This window comes from Falco rusticolus, chromosome 5, assembly GCF_015220075.1.
Source record: "Falco rusticolus isolate bFalRus1 chromosome 5, bFalRus1.pri, whole genome shotgun sequence".
Taxonomy (NCBI): Eukaryota; Metazoa; Chordata; class Aves; order Falconiformes; family Falconidae; genus Falco; species Falco rusticolus.
In genome coordinates, this window is record NC_051191.1 from 68767298 (window position 1) to 68786694 (window position 19397).

At 41.0% G+C, this 19397-nt stretch overlaps 1 protein-coding gene across 15 annotated transcripts in view; it reads left to right on the top strand.

Annotated features, from left to right (window-relative positions):
* The window catches only part of CACNA1C (calcium voltage-gated channel subunit alpha1 C), a 441719-nt gene that overhangs the window by 231977 nt on the left and 190345 nt on the right, over window positions 1-19397 (top strand). For all 15 annotated transcript variants that reach the window (XM_037387928.1, XM_037387931.1, XM_037387930.1 and 12 more), the window contains exons 4-5: window positions 9411-9550; window positions 17537-17676. In XM_037387928.1, the coding sequence (XP_037243825.1) occupies window positions 9411-9550; window positions 17537-17676 (280 nt within the window). The remainder of the gene's footprint in view (window positions 1-9410; window positions 9551-17536; window positions 17677-19397) is intronic.

The following is a 19397-nucleotide window of genomic DNA, read 5'->3' on the forward strand; positions in this document are numbered from 1 at the left end:
TAGTCATAAATTCAATTTATTTATAAAGCATTCCCTGTCAGGCATCACTGCACTGCACAAACAATTTTAAAAGAATTGTAGTAGATTAAAAACATAAATTAGAGCATCATAAAATGCACGAGAGCGATTGGATTAAAATGCATTTGACAGAAATGTTTTAAAAGTGGGATTTGATGAGCTCTTCTGGGTGGCCGGTCAGAGAAAAGTCTGTGCTCAGTGGCCTGTTAAACAAAGGTTCAGGGCCAGATTTCCACAGGGGTTCTCTTGTGGCTCTCTAGTTTTTAGCTGAGTAGTTGAGAGTAATTCACAGAGGGCCTAAATTGTGCTGGATTTAACTATGGTTTGTCAAGGAGCCAATGTTTGCTGACATCTGATCCCATGCTAGCTCCCCAAATACTTTCTTTGGCTGTTCGCTTCTTTCTCCTGCTAGTCCTTTTCTCTTCTAAAACCGTGCCCTGTGCCAAGGGCTTGCGCAAGAGAGACAATACCAGTCATTCTGTCACCTCGGTATGTGGTGGTGCCCTCTCCAAATTGGGGTTCCTCCTGCAAGGCAGTTTAGGAAAGGTTTCTAATTCTTTAGTGTTGCCTGAGAAGTTACAAAGAGGATGAAGAGAAACAGGGAATTCAGCCTGGAGACAATTACTGACTTACCTAGTTGAGAAGATAATACTTTCCATGTTAAAATTAGTAGAAAAATTCTCCCTGATTCAGACTGTATTTTAGTCTAACCTGGCATGTACTAGAATTACTCAAAACCTTGTAGGATCAGATCATTTGAAAAAAAATAAAAAATGCTTTCTGAGAGAAAAGATGCTTCATTAAATTAAGTGTATGGAATGTAACTCCTCCACACCCTTTATTCATGAGGGCATTGTAAAAACCATTGGCACACAGAAAGTCTTGTTATGGGTATACTTCCAAAGGAACTCACTATCCTCATGTTGAGCTCTGCTGGAAATTCAGTCCTTCATTTTGGGGCCAAATTCTTGGCGATTTCTTAGAGAAGATGGCTGAATATGAGCATGAGCATTCCTCAGTGTGTTTGTCCATATGACAACAGCCTAAGTTTACAAGGCAGACAAACTACAGTTGTCCTAATGTTGACTCCAAGCAGTTAAAAAGTCATCAGCTCCTGAAATCATGTGATTGACTTGAAATTAATAAATCTCATGGGGACAGGGTCACTTCTTTTCAGCAGTCAGACACTTGGGATTTGCCTCTGTAAAGCTTTTTTCCTACCACTAAGAAGTTTATAGAGTTGTTGAAAAATAATGCACTGAAAGCACTGATTGTGTAATGATGATCAGATTAAAACAATATAATGAGAACAACTGCAGACCTGTGACTTTAGGAACCAGCTTATGGATGGTGCAAAACAAAAAAATGATTAGAACGGTTATTGCTGAGGTCATGTAGCTTGTTTCCAAAAACAAGCATGCTTGTGTATGCTGCTTAGATGATGGGCTGTAAAGAAGACCTTTTAGAAACTGTCCTAATGAGTCAATATTTAATTAGGTCGGTTTTTTAGAATTCCTCCTAAAGTGGGATATATATTTACTGTTCTGTCTGGCAACAAAATGCTCAATATTTAACACTAACATGGTTTTGAGCATAGAAAGGTTAGGTTGTGCTAGAGAGGACTGGTTTTTTATTATTATTAATAATAAAAAATAATAAAATGGAGCACTGAAATATTTTATGGTTAATAGGCTTGTATATCTCATTGCATACATGATCAAGTTCAAACACCTGAGCATGGTGAGTAACCAATTTCTAACTTATTTGGGTCATTTTGGGAGCTGGATGAGACATGATATGCCTTATGATGATCTGTTAGATACAGCTGTCATACTGGGGCTGCTCTGATTTAAATGGATTCTTCTGGTACCCTGTCCTTAATCAGCAGCTGGTAGATGGACAATGTGATGTTTCAAATGGCTGTATTGACTTTGTGAGAAGACGCTGGACTGCCTCACTGCCTTTGAAACTGCATAAAGGAAACTAGTAAAAGCTTTCTTCTGGGGTGAATTTAATTCGTAATCATGGGAAACCCACAACACCTAGCCAGCTTTTAATTTCTATCCAGAGATCCTAAATGAGGTACTCTAGGTCATAAGCCTTATGCTGCCTTCCCTAATGTTGCTTCCTCCTAGAAGAGTAATCTCTTATTGGTCTGATCAGAATATAAAGTAACAGTTCATTTCAGTTTAATCAGAGTAGTGAACCAAAACAAAAGAAACTAAGGTATGACATTCTTTGCCTCCAGAGCTGCTCAGTTTGGAATATTTATACATGGCCTGTCTGAATGGCTTTAATTCTTGGTCATGCCAAAGAAAAACTGAGCCCATAAGGAACACATTCTCTGGGTTTAATTCATATATAGGCAGGATCCTATTGTTCTGTTTCAGTCCAGAAAAGAAGAAAACTTGAGAAACGACACCCAAGAGATTTCTGCTACTGCTAGACAGAGACCATATAGAAAAATATTACATAAGTTAGACATTATCTAGTCAGCATTGGTGTCCAAATTTTAAGTCTGAATGGATGCATAATCCTTTATATGAATCCAGAAAGGCACATGCTTGACCATGTCTGTTGTGGAGAATGAGGCATCCCACTGGGAAACATTGATGTGCAATGGAAAGGAAAGAGTGAGTTTGCTGGATTGTTCTGAGGAATAGAGGTGCATTTAGAATTATAAAATATGCATATAGTCTTAGAAAAAATACAGGTTGAAAGGGACTTCTGTGGGTTGTCTAGTCCAAATTCCAACTCAAAGCAGGGCTATCTTCAAAATTAAATCAAGTTGCTCAGAATCTTGTATAGTATGAAGGTTTCAAAGTAATACTCCTCTTTTACTGTGGTCCAAATGATATTGGTATGTCAATTCCTTCTGAAATGTAGCATTTCAAATAATTACATGATTATGTATAGCTGGAGCTTGTTTCTCCACCTAATGTTAGTAAAAAATGAAAGTGACATGATAGTACATCAGAACAGTAATGTCATTCATAGCTGTACTTTAGTTTGAGTGAATAAGGAACATATGGCTCACTGAAAGGGAAAGTGTGTTTGTACAAGGTACTAGCACAGGGGGTTGACCCCCTTGTGCCTTGGCTTTGTATTACAGTTGGACTCTGACACAAAACATAATTCCACTGAACCCATAAATAAATTCAAGCTGATCCCTGCCAAAGTGCTGTAAGAAAAATACAGAGCTTAGTCTAGATCCCACAAGAGAGCTATGGATGAAGTATTCATTGATTCGCTAAGGAACTCTTGAATATAAGGCACGTGTATCAGGTCTGTAATCATTCAAACCTATTAATGTCTTCTCTTCTACAAGTTCTTTAAATGCATCATGGGCAGTACTGAAGGCTAGCCTGCACTACGTTCCTTTTTTATAGTTTTTTTTATTTCAGATTAGTGAGATTTCTGGTTTATTCTTCCCATGTTGGACACCTTTAAAGTAGCTGTATATAAAAGTATCTCCCATTCACAGGTGTTAGTTAAAAGGTTTTATTTCTTCAGTGCTTGGTGTGAATTAAACTGCTCATTGTAAACCCTGACATTATATAGACACTGCCTTTAGTTGGAGAGAGGGCAATGCTGATCATATTTGGAATGTAACCTTTCAGAAGCTGTTCTGACTTCTAACATGGTGGGTTTTTAGTTGAATGCTAGTCATCCACTTCCTTTTTGGGGCTTGTTTTATCCTTGTCAGGTAAAATCAGACAGTGTTCTTTTGCTCAAATTTTAGGAATATTCTTTTTGGGGAATGTTATGTTTTAGAATCAGCAGTAACAGCAAATAGAGTTATGTTCAACAGCATGCTCTCTTATCATCCCTTTCTATTTATCAAAGAAATGGATATGGCCACTTGTTTCTGCAGTGGCATTAATTTTAAGGAGAAGGAAGGAAAAAAATCCAAACATGTTCTCTCCTTTAAGTTTTATTCCTTCATGTGTTTGTGTACTATTTTCACACATACTTAGCTGAAAATGTTTCCTGAGTAACTGAGTACATTCAGAAGTAACTCATTGTCAACAAACCTGTCTTAACATCTGCTTTATTGAATTAATCCTTTTAAGTGCACACATGTGTCTCTTCCTCACTGAAGGTCAAAGTCACTGATGCTAACAGCAGCCTCCAGGTCATCGTATTCACACAGTAAGGATATCCATATCTCAGATGTGATGATAACTAGTAATCAAAAAACATGGAGCCTTTTTTCATATTCTTCTGGGCCATGTTTTCCAGCACTGCAGTTTAGTCTCCTTACTGCCCATTTTCCCTACTAGGAAAAAATCTTGAGCGCTTCTACTCTGACTTTTATCTTTCAGAGCTATTACTGCAAAACATCCTATATGACAGAGGCCCTTAAAATACTACTGTTTTCCTTGGACTGCTGAGCATTTGTGTTACTGAAGAAATGTATTCTCTTATGTTTAAGGAAGCACTAGGGAATAATAACTCAGACACTGACGTAACGTCATGTAAGGTCAGACAGGCAGCTTCATAAAGGTTCTAGCTGTGCAGGGCTTGCTGCACATTACTTCAAATATATAAGCTCTAGGTTTTGAAACATGGTTTGTAACAAACTGAGAAGAGTGCAAGCAGAGAGAGACAGCAAAGTCTGAGAAAACCTTTAGTGACTGAATTTGAGACTGTAAACTCTTTAGAATGGAGTGTATGAGGTGTAAGAACCTGATGTTTATTTGAGCCTTGAGTAACTCTTGCACAGAAAATTATAACCTAGTTGTGCTGCTGGGTGAGTAAGGTTTGGAGAGCTAGGATCAAGATAAAGTGAATCATTCTGAGAACCATTTCTCAGAAACAGCACTGGTCTACTTACTGCTCTCCTGACAAGAAAAGCCTCATGGCACCTTACAGTAATTTCCTTGCATTTCCTGTTTTCAGATTCCTTTTATGAACCCAGGATGCCATTAGGTACAGTTTAAAAATTATAAACAAAACAAAATCTATGACTTCTTCAGAAGGCACATGGGATTTGAGGGATTTTATACTTAATACAGTATCCTTTTTCGGAAATATATCTTAGAGCCTTAACGGTAAGTTAATGTTTGTTTCTTTGTTAAGAGTATGATGATGTACAGTTTGTTTCTTGGCAAAGTTAGTGACAACTAATCTATCAGCCCGAGTAGCTGACGCTCATGTCCTGTATCTGTACAAAACAAAACAAACACAAAAAACCAGTGGTAAAGCCAGTCCCAGAACATGTGTATGCTCCAGACTGGCCAGTTTTCTAAAGCTTTTGTCCTTCCTCTTCTTCCACTCATATATTGTTGGGGGTTTCTCTCTGGTTTTCAAAACATCATCATCACCGTTTCCCAAGCAGGAACTTCCTGCTTTGTAATTCTGCCATGTGCAGGATGCTTCACGTGTCTCAGCCAGTCAGCATGGTTCCCAACTCTAAGACACAAATAAAAAAGATACTGTTCCCCCTTTCTTACAGCTCCAAAGTAAGCTCCCTCTCTTTTGATGCTGTGGCTTGGATTTGTGTTTCAAGGGGCAATGCTGTTGCTGTCTCCTTTCCCTCCCACAAAGCTAGTGGGCAGTTCCCTCCCTCCCCATCAGCAGGGAACTCCCTCCAAGAGAAATGTCAGGTTTTGTCTGGCTTGGTTTCTCTGGAAATGGCACCAAACTGGCTTCTCAGAGAGTGCAGGTTATGGATACTTTGCAGTGCTATGTCACTTGGGAGCTTGAAACACTGGGGCCCTGTCTGCCTAACCTGTGAGAGCAAAGCTTCAAATGAGCAGCCAGAAGCGTAGATGCCCATTTAGCAAAGGCAAATTAATCATTCTGCAGCTGCTGAGACAACAAGTCTTCCTCTCATTTCTAACCTGAGGCAGGGGTGGTTGAGTCAGGTTGGTAAGTTCATCAGGCTGGGTGGCATCAGAACTGGGACTGCAGCCCAGGTTCTTGGGAACGCAGTTATGCTACATCATTATTGAGTTACGCTGTGTTCATAAAGGCTCTTGAGTTTTATAGTATAAGGAGAAAAGGGAACACAAATTAATTAGCAGGCTTTTCAAATTCTGCTCGAGTCTAAGCAGGAGTAGCTGCACTGAAATGGTCTTGAAGTAGCTGCACTGTTTAATCTCGGCAGTATTTTTCCTTCAGCTTTAGATCCTGAAATCATTAATTTAAGTGCAGAGGATCATAAAATCTCTCTCCTCTGCTCAGCATTCTGTATCTTATGTTCATTTCTGGGGCTTTTAGAGAATTTTATTTTTTATGGATCTTTCCACCTCAACCAGATATTGTAAGGAATTTATTCAAACAGCTTGTAGTTGTATATGGTATAGGGGTGGGTGGGTGTGTATATGCACGTGTGTGTGTAATATTTTGTCATATTATTACCTCAATTACATGGTTCAACAAACTGCGTTATTACAATAACAAAACAGGAGTCTGTAGTCCCATAAGCATCTTTAGAGTCAAAAAAGTATGAAGCTCCTAAACCGAACCAAATGGAACCTGTTAGTTGTTGAAAAACTGCCTGCTCTGTGCAGTATTAAATATTAAATCAAAAAGCCCAAACCAAACCAAAACAAAAAAAGTTGTTCCAGAATTTTCTTGAGTATTTGCTTTCTTGGACTTTTGATTGCATTAGTACAGATATTTCAATGAAATTTGTGGTGGGAAAAGGCTGTTCTGGCCAGGCAGGCCTGCACAGCCCTGTGGCCGCAGAACCACAGAACCAGGCAGAGCTGGCAGCAGCATTTGTCCCAGGGTGCCCAGACCTCAAGGGCAGTGTTTGCTGTTAAAACACTGAGCGCAGGATCAGCTCTAGGCCTTCCTCTTCAATTGTGCTGCCAATCCCCTTCAGATTGGACCTGGAGTTTAATTAAACAAGAGGGTGGGGCTCTCAGCATCCCCTGGCACCAGTCTTGGCTGTGACTGCCACGGAAGGCTTTAGGGGAAGGCTGGTTTTTAGGGTGTGCAGCATTTCTCCATGAGCCCATGTCTCTGTTTACAGAGTGGGATGATGGATGAATTGAGTGCACAGGGTAACCTAGAAGGCAGTCCGAATGAGAGCGTGGTCTTGGACCTGCTGTGGCCCTTCCTAGGGGCGGGGGGGGGGGGTGGTGCTGGGGGGGGAAGGGGGCTTGCCCACAGCTGTGGGAAGTCCTTGGCTGAAACAGGGAGTGAGGCCCACTGATGGGCTGGGTTGCAGTGAGAGAAACCTTTTGTTTCCATCCTAAAATATATTCATTCATCCCTAGTGAGACCATCTCTATCCCAGGCACAGCAATCCCTACTCCCACCTCAGTTCAGGGCAGGTATTTCCCCCCCAGAGTCCATTTCCACCCTTCTCCAGGCTCTGAAGAGGCCTGACCTTGCCCCCTCGGCGGGGAGGCATGGCAGCTGCAGGCCTCTGCGGGGTGGCGCCCAGCCTCGCGCCGCGCTGGGAGAGGCCCGGAGCAGCCAGAAAGGTGTCGCATAGACCTCCCAGCACACAACTGTTTTGTGCCTTGTTTTGAGGGTTTTTTAAGAGGTTTTGTGACAGCTCATCTGACTTGACAAATGTGCGCATAGAGCTTGATTGTTTGGGTCTGTTTGACTTGTATGATTTGTACATCAAAGAGCACCCCTTCAGCTGTCAGCAGCAGTGGAAGGTGGAGGGCTGCCAGGTTAGTCCCTTCTAGGAACACGCAGGCCATTTTGGAGCTTTTTTCTGTGGCCAAGCCCGTGGCCAAGCCCATGGCCAGACTCCTGGTTGTTAGCACTTACATGCCAATTCCTGTGCTAAGTAAAATAACGCATATACTGTTTGTAGAGCTGGGGACAGAGTAGTCACTAGTATTGTATACTGTTGTTTCCTTCCCTGAGTTCAAGGGTAGGGAAATGCTTAGTGTGCTGACCTGTCTCCACTTGGGACAACGATGGACAAATTCGTGCTGTGGGCATGTTCAAAAGCTTTACGACTGGATCACATAACTACAAAGTGATACTTTTTCTTTTTTAGGTGTTCCCCATACTAAGCACTGGGGAATACTGCAGGCATTATGAAACCATTGTCTGAGGGAAACCAACAGTATTTTAAAGCACAAACATGTGCCTGCTACTGTCAGATGGAAATTCTCAATCTTGTAAAGTAATATGTTATTGTAAACATGCAGATGAACTGGAAATTGCCTTTTTTGATCAGTGGGTTGCTATTGAATTGTTAATTACCTGGAGCTGAATGAAAGATGTTCAAATGGGCAGCTGTCAAACAATGGAATGATTGATGGAATACATTTTGTATTGCTGTGTCATATGAAAGTGTCATACATGCATTCAACTGGCCATAGGAACAGAGCAATTGCAGTTCGGAGCTGAAAAGAAAAACAAAGTAGTTACCTGCCTGATAGACTTGATGGGTATCCTGTAAGGATATGACCAGGAATGCCTGGGATGTTTTAATTTGTATTTATCTTAGACTTCTATTTCTTTAATGTGAACTTTTAATAACTTTGTAGTTTAATTTTGTAGGGATCTAGTGTTCTTTTGCTGTCATCTACTTTTTATGTGGTTTTTTTTCCCACTCAGCTTGCCATGCAGCACTTTTGTAGTGATTACCTAATGCTGCAGTTTCCCTCCTACTTACGTGGACGTTCCTACCATTTCTGCAACACTGCTATTCTTATTCCACACTGGGGCTAAAAAACCAGAGATGAGAGACAGTGAGCCTATGTACCAACTCCAAAAGCCTGCTTGCTTGTCCTGAATCAGACTGTACTGTCACTGGAAGTGACTTTGTTTGGATATGCTTAATTGCAGCCTGCATTTCACAGGGACATGTACATTTCTGGTGGAATGACTAAAAGCCTCTGGCATTAGTCAGCCTGATCTGTAAATCATTTATCACCAATATTCAGCCTACCTATTCCCCAGCAACAGAAAAGGGAATCCCGAAGGCGGCACAGTTTAACACATGCGTTAGTCTCAGGTGGGCCCTTCTCTTTACTTCTCCCTCTCTCTCTCTGCAGTATTGCATCCAGCAATGTTTCCCCTTCAGAGGCAGAAGAGGACTGGATGCAGTTGATTCTGATGGCTGACAATATTTGGCAATGTACTCTGTAGAGAGCTGAGTGCTCGAACATGCCTGTTGACCATCTCCCCTCCTCCTTCACACAGGACTCTGCAGTGGTCAGTCCCTGCCAAGGCAAGGGCAGCAAATCTCAGAGCTTAACCAAAATTTACTGCCACTGTCCTGTCAGACTGGCTGCACTGTGCAAGGGTTAGGAGAAGAGCCCTCTGGCAAGCCATGCATGTTAGATGAATCCAAGTGGCGAGTCAGTGAGTTGGAGGCTGCACAGGTGGACTGTGACAGAAGAAAACATCCTTATCCATGGTTTGTCACTCTTGCTAACCATTGTCTCTCTTGTTCTCTTCCCCAGGAACGAGTGGAGTATCTCTTTCTCATAATTTTTACAGTGGAAGCATTTTTAAAAGTAATAGCATACGGACTTCTCTTTCACCCCAACGCTTACCTCCGCAATGGCTGGAATTTACTAGATTTTATAATTGTGGTAGTAGGGTGAGTACTGACATTTTGTCTTTGAATGCACTGCCCGCATGGGGATACTGGCAACATTTAGGAGCCTGAGAGTGGGGGAATGCCTGGTACATTACATATGGGTGATGTTAGAGGTTGCTATACATCATGCTCCTCCTGCAACCACCATTTGTCCCTCCTTTGTTAACACCCCTATGAGTCTTTGCAAGTTTAACCAAGTTTTACTGTGTAACCTAAAAATACAGTTAACCCGCTGGTCTTCTGCAGGTGTAACTTGATTCATGCTAATTTCAGTGTGTAGCGATGATTTACCTTGAGGTAAATATTAAGGATTAGCAATCCGTTGATGTACATTTTCTGTCTGGTATTCCTTGCTGCTTAGCCTTTTCCGAGGCTTTTAATGGTTTGCAAGGCATGGAAATGAAACTGCTTTTTTACAACGGGGATAAAAAGGGGAAGCAGCGCAAGGCTGTTGGATAAAGTCAAATGCCTGAATGTGCTTAACTGGAAGAAAATCCCTTTGTTTGTAAATCTGTGAGAATATTAAAAAAAGAATATCTAGATGGGATCCTTCAGTTAAGATTGGATTGGATGACAAATAAATCTTGCCATCTTGTGAACATTTACTGATATTTCTCATTCTCAAAGATGGATGAAAAATTTAAATCCCAGGTTTTCATACTTTTTCATACAAACAGATACAAGGTCTTCAGTTTGATTGCACTTTTCTGCTGGTGATTTCAACATTTTTCATTTTGACCCTTTTAATATTTTAACCTCTTTAAAGACTAATTTTACTATTGTAGATCAAATTGCCACTTTGAGCTGCAACCTTTCTAATCCCCTTATTCCTCTCTGTGTTTTTCAAGCTTGGCATTTAATTTATTCGAATAAAAGCAAAGTCAAGCTCCTTCTTCATTTTCTACCTAAGAGTAAGAGATAAGCAAGGGGTTTGTATTGTGATTGTTGAAGGGAAGAGGTGAAGGATAAACTACCCCTGAAGACAAAAAGAACAAGTATTTCTTCACCTGAGTAATTTGTCCCATCCTCCTACCACTCCATTGTCAAAGAGTTTCATCGCCCACAAAAACTTGCAGTTTTTCACTTCTTTACCAAGGAAAGCCTGCATCAGCTCCTTGGGAAGCTGTCAAAAGGGACACTCTCAGTCATCAAAGCCTCCTCATAAATTCTGCCCCATACAAAAGTCCATCTAGCTTCTTGACCATTTTTGTGGTGGACCCGGAAAGCTAAGTCAGTAAAGTGTGCTACCCAATCCCTCCCACTTCCCATCATCATGGGGAAAAGTGGGTGGAAGGAGAATTCCCAGTGAGGGGGAAGGAGGACAAGCTGGAACCTATTCTTAGTCCCAAGACCTCTCTGCCTCCGCATGGGTGTAACACTTCTTATGGCAGTGCCCAGTCATCTTTCTGCTTTGTTCCTGCAGCCAGAGGATCCCACAACAAATTAGTAATTGGAAATTGTAAAATCCCAGCCCCTCCACTGACATCAGTGTCCAATTCTGTAGCTGGTTCTGCCTTTGAATGCCCTCAGATATCTCACCCACTTGGGAATTGCTGCTTGAGTTGAAGAAAGATTGGAGAAAAAAGTCCTGTGAATGTGGTTATTCTCATTTCATTTTTATGAGAAAGAGACTTTTTAAAGAAAGGACACATTACCTCCTCTTCATCCATTAGAATGTAAAAGAACGAGGCTCCAGAAATCACAGGGCAGCTTTATATCTAGTTTAAGTACAGTCCTTTTCAATTTTCCTACTAGGGCAGTTAATCAGCAAGATGATATTCATACTGAAATTAATTCCATTGCCAATGACAGAAACTGGAGCTCTGAGCTCTTCTATCTGCTCATGCCTCCAGCAGCTCTCAGTGACTTGATGGGGAACAAAAAATGTAACTGGGGAGGGATTACATGAGAATAATAAACGTGGCCAAAACCCCAAGGTCTCAGTTAAATAGTAACAATCTCAAGTGACAGATTTCACTTCAAGGCCAGATGGGTTTCTTTGATGTTTATCTGTTTAAAATCACTCGCACAGTGCCACAGCCTAGGCTGGTGCACTGCTTTTTCTTTCCACATCCCCTCTGCAAAATCTACATGGTGATACCATCTGTTCCTCTTCTGCCCTGTCCTCTTTTCCTAGGGGCTATCTGAAATCCCTCAATGACATTATGTTTAAATTTCAGTGTATTTGAATATTTTGTCAGGGGGGAAGTCCCATGGAAAAGGTTTAAAATAAATTTTAAAGAGAGAGAGAGGATAAAGAAACAAGTGCTGGTAACAACATTTCCTTGAGGTATGTTTTTCTGCCTATTGATGGAGCTATTGGAGAAAGCTGAGTGGTTTGGACACAGCTGTAGCACTGGGCAGAGGGATTTATTTAGTATGTGGGGCAAAGGATAGTGTGGGACTCATACTGGAAGCATCAAGTCCCAAAACGACTGTGGTAATTGCCATTTGTGCTTGTTGTGCCTTAGGAATCATCTTCATTTCCAACAACAATTGTCCTTGCTACAAAAAAAATAGAAAGGCTAGGTGGGAAGTACTTCTCCTGTACTGTTGGAAGTCAAAGGAGCATAAAGAAGACAGGTTTTAATCTTCCATTTGTCTCAAAATCCACCTAGTATACATTGCTTACCACATATATCTTGAAGAGATAATACAGCACAGTTGGCTACCTTTTTGTTAAAATGTACAAGTCAATAGAGTAAGAGGAAAATGGACGTGTGTACAATCAAGCATAAAGTCTGGAGGGGAGCCTCAGTTTCTATAAAAAATTTTTATAACAATGTGCCTGTATACTTTCCGCTACCTTCTGAAGATAGGTTCTCTGGTGTCTGAAGGGATTTTAGTGGCTCTAACAAGGCCACAGGAATACACAGCAGCAGCAGAGGGTAGCACCGAACACAACTGTTACATTTTCTGGGGAAAGGATGGACTTTAGACCTGTCAGCTTGTAACAGCTTATCGTTCTTGCAGTGTGGGAGATCTGCTTATTCATCAGCTAAGTCTTTTAAAGCTTGATTCTAGCTTATCTTTAAATAGCCTATGACCCTTCTATAGCAGCACCATTAAATGCTGCTTTGAAGAAAAATGTCTGTGTGAGGGTATCAATCAGAGGCTCTGTGAATAAGAACATTATTAGTTAAGAGTAGAGATCATACCCCTAAGCTGCCTAACGAGGCACAACCCACAGACTCTAATGATTAGTCAAATTGTTTCTTGTTTTCTTCAATTTTACTGTTCCTTTTTTGGAAAACATTAAAACTTTCAGATATAACAGTGATATCCTTTAATATTAGGCTGTTGGAGGAAATTTCTCTTGAGAGAAGACTAACTTGACAATGTTGTGGTAGGAGAATATCTGTCTTTCCTGGCAGTGCTGTGGTTTTTCTGCCAAGCACAGTCATCCTCCAAGGGCCCATAGCTTCTGCCAAAGGCAGTCTTACTTGGGAAGGTAGGCAGTGAAGGTATTTGGAAAGGATCTGAAATTCAGAGCGGACTGGAAGATGTGGTCACAGTGTTTGTCTCTCTGAAGACCTGTGGGGAGTTTCTAAAGAGCAGACCCAAACACTTTCACACTCACAAATCCAGGTGAACTGTAAAACACTGCAAAAAAACGATCATTGTATTTTACTATTTCTTTATACCTATGAGGATTCTTCCAGCTACGTTTTTCTGCTGAGATTTGGTCTTAGAAATACCAAGCCCTCTGTTTTCTCTTTATATTCTGGAAGCCCTTGGCAAGTTCTTTTCTTGTGAGATAAAAATCAGTGTGGCCTCCCCACAGAGGAAGAGATGAAGAGCTGTAGTGCAGGTTACAGCCTGTTACAGCCTTATCATGCTGCTGTTGGGGTCATCTAGCAAAGCAAAAACCTTTTTCAGATTTCAGATGTCAAAAGGGAAACAGTAAAATATAAGAAAGAAAAACAGTGAAGCTAGCATCATACTTCACAAGTAAATGTTAAAAAAAAAAAAAAAGGTGGATGTAGTGGAATGAAGCTGGGTTAATTAACATTGATAATATACAACTGTGGGTTGGCGATGTAGATAAGATGCAGGTGTGGCTGGTTAAGTTAAGTGGTTGAGAGCCAATGAAGAGAGAGCAGCCGAGGAAGAAGTAGGGAGAAGAGAGAGAACATACATCCTGGATGAGGTGAAGTCAGCAGAGAGACTGGTATGAAGAGTATGCTGGTATGAGATGGTAAAAGACCTTGTTGTAGCTGGTAGTTTGGAGAGTGCTGTGACAGGTGGAGGGTGTCCATCCATCCATCCATACAGGTCCATATGAGCCAAAGATTTGTTTTCTGCTTTATCATTCATGTCTGTCAGATAAATTTAGTTTAGGTGTAGTCATATCACAAGTGAAATTCAGAAATTGAGATGCTGTTAATTGTGCTTCATCCATGGAAAGTACTATTTCCAAATGAAAATAGGGCATGAATTTAGACTGGCAGATAGCTAGCTGGAAGGAAATAAGATTGATTTCTGTATTTAAAAAAAAAAAAAAAGTGGTGAAATTTTTAGTGCCCCTAGAGGTTAGCCCTCTTGCATTTTTATACCATCCAAACTTTGATTTCTCTGTTAGCACAGCATTCTCTTCTACCATGCTTGGAGCATGCATTTCAGCTGAATCGCCTACTAAGAAGACAAGGAACGAACCACTCCACCATACCTACTGTAATCTTTTCCCAGAGGTTTTCATTGAAGAGCAGATTTTTCCCATGTAAATATAGGGTAGAAGGACTCCGGCTTCTACTGTTTTATGTCAGTAGCTTAACATCCACCTAGATCTTTTACAGTTGGAAAACAATAAGCTGAAAACCTAGAAAGAGTCTATAGAAGAAGCTACAAATTTTATATAGGTTGTGGGCTTTTCCTTAGTAGAGGATAATAGAACGGTCCATCAGAAGCCTTTACCTTTCTTCTGTGTCTTATCATTGGCGATATTTCTGAACAGGCTTCCCCCCCTTCCCCCCTGCCCACCTCTCCAGGTCAATAATGAGTTACAGCCAAAAAAGCATATGGTACTTGTAGCCTCTGAGTCATAGATGTCTGCCTGTGCCCTGACTCAGGAGGCAATAGGGACAACGAAGTAGGATTGGCAAGATGTACTATAAATTTGAAGAGTGGAGCAGAGATTCAGGCCAGATTGGGCACAGTCTAGACCCCCGTACAAAAGGGAAAGAGAGTGAAATAAATAGAGAAATAAAAAGTTGTATAGCATTGATAGAAAGAAGGATTAGTACAGGGGGAGATATTACACATGGAGTAAATGTGTTAAAGCAGGATTAGAAGGAGTAATACAATTCAGATTTAAATTTAGGTTTTTAAATTAGGAGTAGCAGGAATTACTGCAAATTATTCCTGAAGTACAGCAGGCAGATGACTGTGGATACCTCAAGGCAGTGTGTTTAGAAGTCAATGCTCAAGCACACCAACAGGGCCAGCTGGCCTATGGTGGAGCTGCATCAGACTGGGAAGGCAGGTGCTAGCTCCAGTGGAGTGAGCTGTCCTACTGATTGCGTTTCTGCTCCTCCTGAATTAATTTAGTAGTGTACCTTGTCTCAGAGTGCAGAATTCTAGAGTAGCCAATGGTTTGCTCATTGCATGGGTGACAGGAGAAGCGCTCTTAGTGCCAGCTGGCAAGAATTGCTGTTTGGTAAAACACAGGGCCAGTGATAATGGGGACCACAAGAATGGACCCTCAGTTTTGCACAGTTACTGACTCAGAGTTCCTTGAGATGTCTCGTCTTCAGCATTGTGAGAGAGCTGAAAAACAGCATAAGAAACCTTTCGCAGTGAATTATTTTTTCTCCAGAGGGTTCCAGGAGACTGGGACTGTTGCATAGGTATGTCACTCATCATCTAGTATGGGAATTCTGTTGACTAGGAAGATAGAAATGTTTGGGTAAGAAATAGAGCACATTTCTAGAGCTTAATCATTAGTTTACTGAAAGTACATTAGGACAAATTTGACCTACAGTGTTTCTATTATGAAGACCAGCAGAAAATTGCAACTGTATAATTTGTGTACACAGCTCAAGAAATACATACATTCCAATAATTCATGTTCTTTGCATCAGCCCTTGTTTATTTCACTCTGTGAGATCTGTAGCCAACGGCAGTATTTCTCATAGGCTCTGTTTTTGTCTTCTCTGCATCCTGCTTCTCAGTCTGCAACACCTACAAACTCAGCATCCAACCTCCCCACACGCAGTTTTTCCCACGCTTGTTACCTAGTTGTTAAATCTTTCTGCAGTGCTTGAAGTTGAGGCTTTGAATAGATCCAGTTAGGAGTTCCTCAGTCACAGCTGACAAGTTTTATAAGACTCTTTATATGAATTTTAAAAAAAAAAAACAACAAACAACCTGCTTAAGAAATTGATTTCGCATTTGTACTCCCTTAATCCACGATTTTGTGTGGCTGTAGTGCTGGGGAAATGTGTTGGTTTAGATGCTTCAGTAAGTGAATCCTCCTGTTTCTATTCAGGGCAAGCTCCCTATGTTTGTGGCCCTATCAGTAAGCTTTAACTGCAGACTGCAGGCATTGGAGCTCATTGTAAAGCAACCAGGCAGCTCAGGCTGTGCTTGATATGCAGTTTGGGGGCTCTCTGTGGAATATGCCAGTCAGGGCGTATAGATGAGATCCTGACAGAGGCACTGCAGACTGTGAAGTCTGAGAAAGAAACTAGCCAGGCTGAATCCAGGCCACGCCAACTAGGCTGTTTCTGCCATCCTAGGCAGCTTCTTTAAAGTTACCTCTGGTGCCTCCATGGCATGCTACAGACCAAGGGGTCTCTGCCACTCCCAGGCAAGCATTTTCTACAGAGTGCCAAACATACATTTAGGCTGGAACAGCTTTTAACCTCTACTGAATTTGGCTGGGTTCAAGCTGATGACTTCAAGGCTGAAAGCAATGTTATTAGAAAATTCACAAGGAATCCATCCTCCCCCAAAGGTACTAATGTTTTAACAGAAAAAAGGAAGGAGCTTCCTGAAAGCTAATTTATTAAATCAAGTTCTTATTAACACATAGGGTGAGCCTTCAGCTCTTTCACAGAAGAGAGTTGTCTTTTCTGCCTTGCTCTGCCTTTTCAAACGCTTTCTGAGACATCTCCTTAAAGCAGCTACTCCTACTAGCCAAGATAAAACATTAAGACTAGTATAATAAAATATTCTGATAATAAGACTCCTACAGTTTTGCACTTTCTCTAGCCAATGCATCACAGGATTTACAAATGGATATACAAGCACATAATCTGAGGATACTCCCTCATCTAAAAGTTTGCACCTTGAAGGATCCCTGAGTTTTACACCAAGTTCTACCTGCAGTGACCTCGGTGCATCTTAATTCCTTGTAAAATGAGTGACAGCTAATTAATGATTGGATTAATTATGAATGTTAATTTTTTTCCCAAGGTGGATTATTGGTTAATGAAACAAGCAAAGTATTGGAAGCAGAAAGAGCAAAACCTAAAATTTGTGATTTCTTGCCTTTATGTTTATCCCCTACTGAATATGTTCAGACTGGTAAAGCCTGGAGGCTGCCTTCAAAATCTGATCCACATGCTCTGCTATTGATGACCCTTTAAATTTGGCACAAAGTATTGCCAGAATGGCCATTTTGAAGCATCCAGTATGCCCCAGCACACAGGACAGGGAGCACAGCTCCACATGCTGCCAGGCAGGCTGGTCACTGTGGTAGTCTGTAGCTGCCTGCAAGGAGCCATTAGGCTGAAGGAGGAGCATGTCTTGTTTATGTCTGCTCCAGAAACAAGTGTTTTGCAAATGGTATAGACATCACCATTAGGTTATTGCATATGGGAAGAGTCTGTCTCTCCTCCACCATACATGAATGTCGACTGAGATGTGTGACACTCTTTGCAGGTCTGTGAGATAGTTTGGGTGATATGATGATGATGATCTCTGTTCCTGTTTAGCCCAAGCCTTGCTGTCTGCCTACAGATTGTTTCCTCTTTCTTTTTGCAGGCTTTTTAGTGCAATTTTAGAACAAGCAACCAAAGCAGATGGGGGGAATTCAATAGGAGGAAAAGGTGCCGGATTTGATGTTAAAGCACTGCGGGCTTTCAGAGTATTACGTCCATTACGGCTGGTGTCTGGAGTTCCTAGTAAGTAACATCATTGGTTTTCTTTTGTGTATGTCTGTGGTGTGGCATGGGACATGAGTAATTTATGTAACAATTTTGAAGATGGAATGTGGTGAAGATTATTTTTGGTGTGTGTGGGAGGCCTTTTTTCAAATGAATGTGTTTGTGGTAAATGTGATGTTAATCAAAGGATGACCAAACCAGAACTGAAGAGGGAAGGAAGATTTATGGTATGTCAATCTGATTGTGCAGCCATTGTAAACAATGAAAGTGGGAGATCCAAGGTTGTCATGATTTCAAGCAAAAGATCCTTTAAAATTTTTGAATTCACAATGCATTGTTGGTATTATAAATATTTGACCTTGATGGAAATGCTGTATGGTCATTTGTGTTGATTTTGGAGGGAGAGGAGCATTTTCATTAAAATTGCATTGTCTTCTTTGCATGTGACGTTCTGATCAAGAGTGCTGTGAACAATTTAGAACCAACAGGACATAAGGCAATGGCACAGTCATGTTGTCTGTTAGCCTTACTTGCTTAAATTATTTGTAATGCCTCTGAGAAAATCCTCAAGCAACTTCTGATAGTCTAACATGCACTTCCTTATTTACAATGAAGGTATGAGTAACTGGAAGTCTACTGATTCTGTTGTGGAGGTGGAATATGGACATCACAGTATGGGAGGTTTATATCATTTGGCTTGAGAGTTTGTTATAGATGGGACCTATTGGCCTCTTGGAGAGAGGGTTAGTTGAAAGTTGTCATTGCTTTCCGTATTTATAGCAATGAGAGATCTAGTTAGCAGGAAAGGAGTTAATCTTCTCCAGAATAGCTGTGGAGTGAGCTTTGTTTAATTCTATTTGGCGAGCTTGCTGGTTTGATATCTTAAAGTACTTCTAACTTTAGTCATTCAAAAACCTTGAGTCAACTTACCATAAACTTGGTGAGATCGGCCTAAAAACCATGATTTATTTGTTAGGAAAAAGGTGTGAGGTTCTTTTCCTTTGGTTTGTTTTCTGACCCACTAGGTTATATCATAGCTATGTATGCAGGCTTTTCTCCACAGCCTTGAAGGGTAGGAACTTTTTAAATGATAGGTGAGAATCTCTGTGGGAGGAGCTTAAGCACAGACAAAAGCAAAAAATACTGAGGCAATTGACAGCACTACTATTTGATCTCACAAAGAGCCATGCTTGGTAAGCTGTCTGCAAGGCCTCAGCTTGTGCACATCTTGGGGTTACTTTGAGCATCAGTGGGCAAGAGGAAATATTGAAAAGTAAACGCTGTCTATTAGCCAGCTAAAGACCTTCCCCTCTGATTCAGAACTAACATCCACTGTTCATGCCACCTCTATCGGGGATTACTGCAGTGGGTTGTTTCATGCAGGCAATAGTGTACCATGCAATACCTTCATTCAGTCCATGCAACTCTGCTTTTGGCCAGATTTATCTCATGAAGTGTATTCTGTCTGTGGTCTTCAGTCTGCACTGTCATCCACTTAATTCCTTAAGGTTTTGTTGTTCTTTCCTAGTCCTTCTCTGATGAGTCTTTTGGCACTTTCTAGTTTGGTACCCACTGTATGGTAAGGGTAAGGTACGGAAATTTAAACATCTGTGAACTGGAATGTTCTTGGTAAGATGCTGATTATGCTGAGAGTTGTTCTGACATAGGCTGAGCTTAACTGTGCTTATAGTTCTTGCTCTTTTGGAGAACAACATGTGTTTCCCAAGACAAAGGAGGTT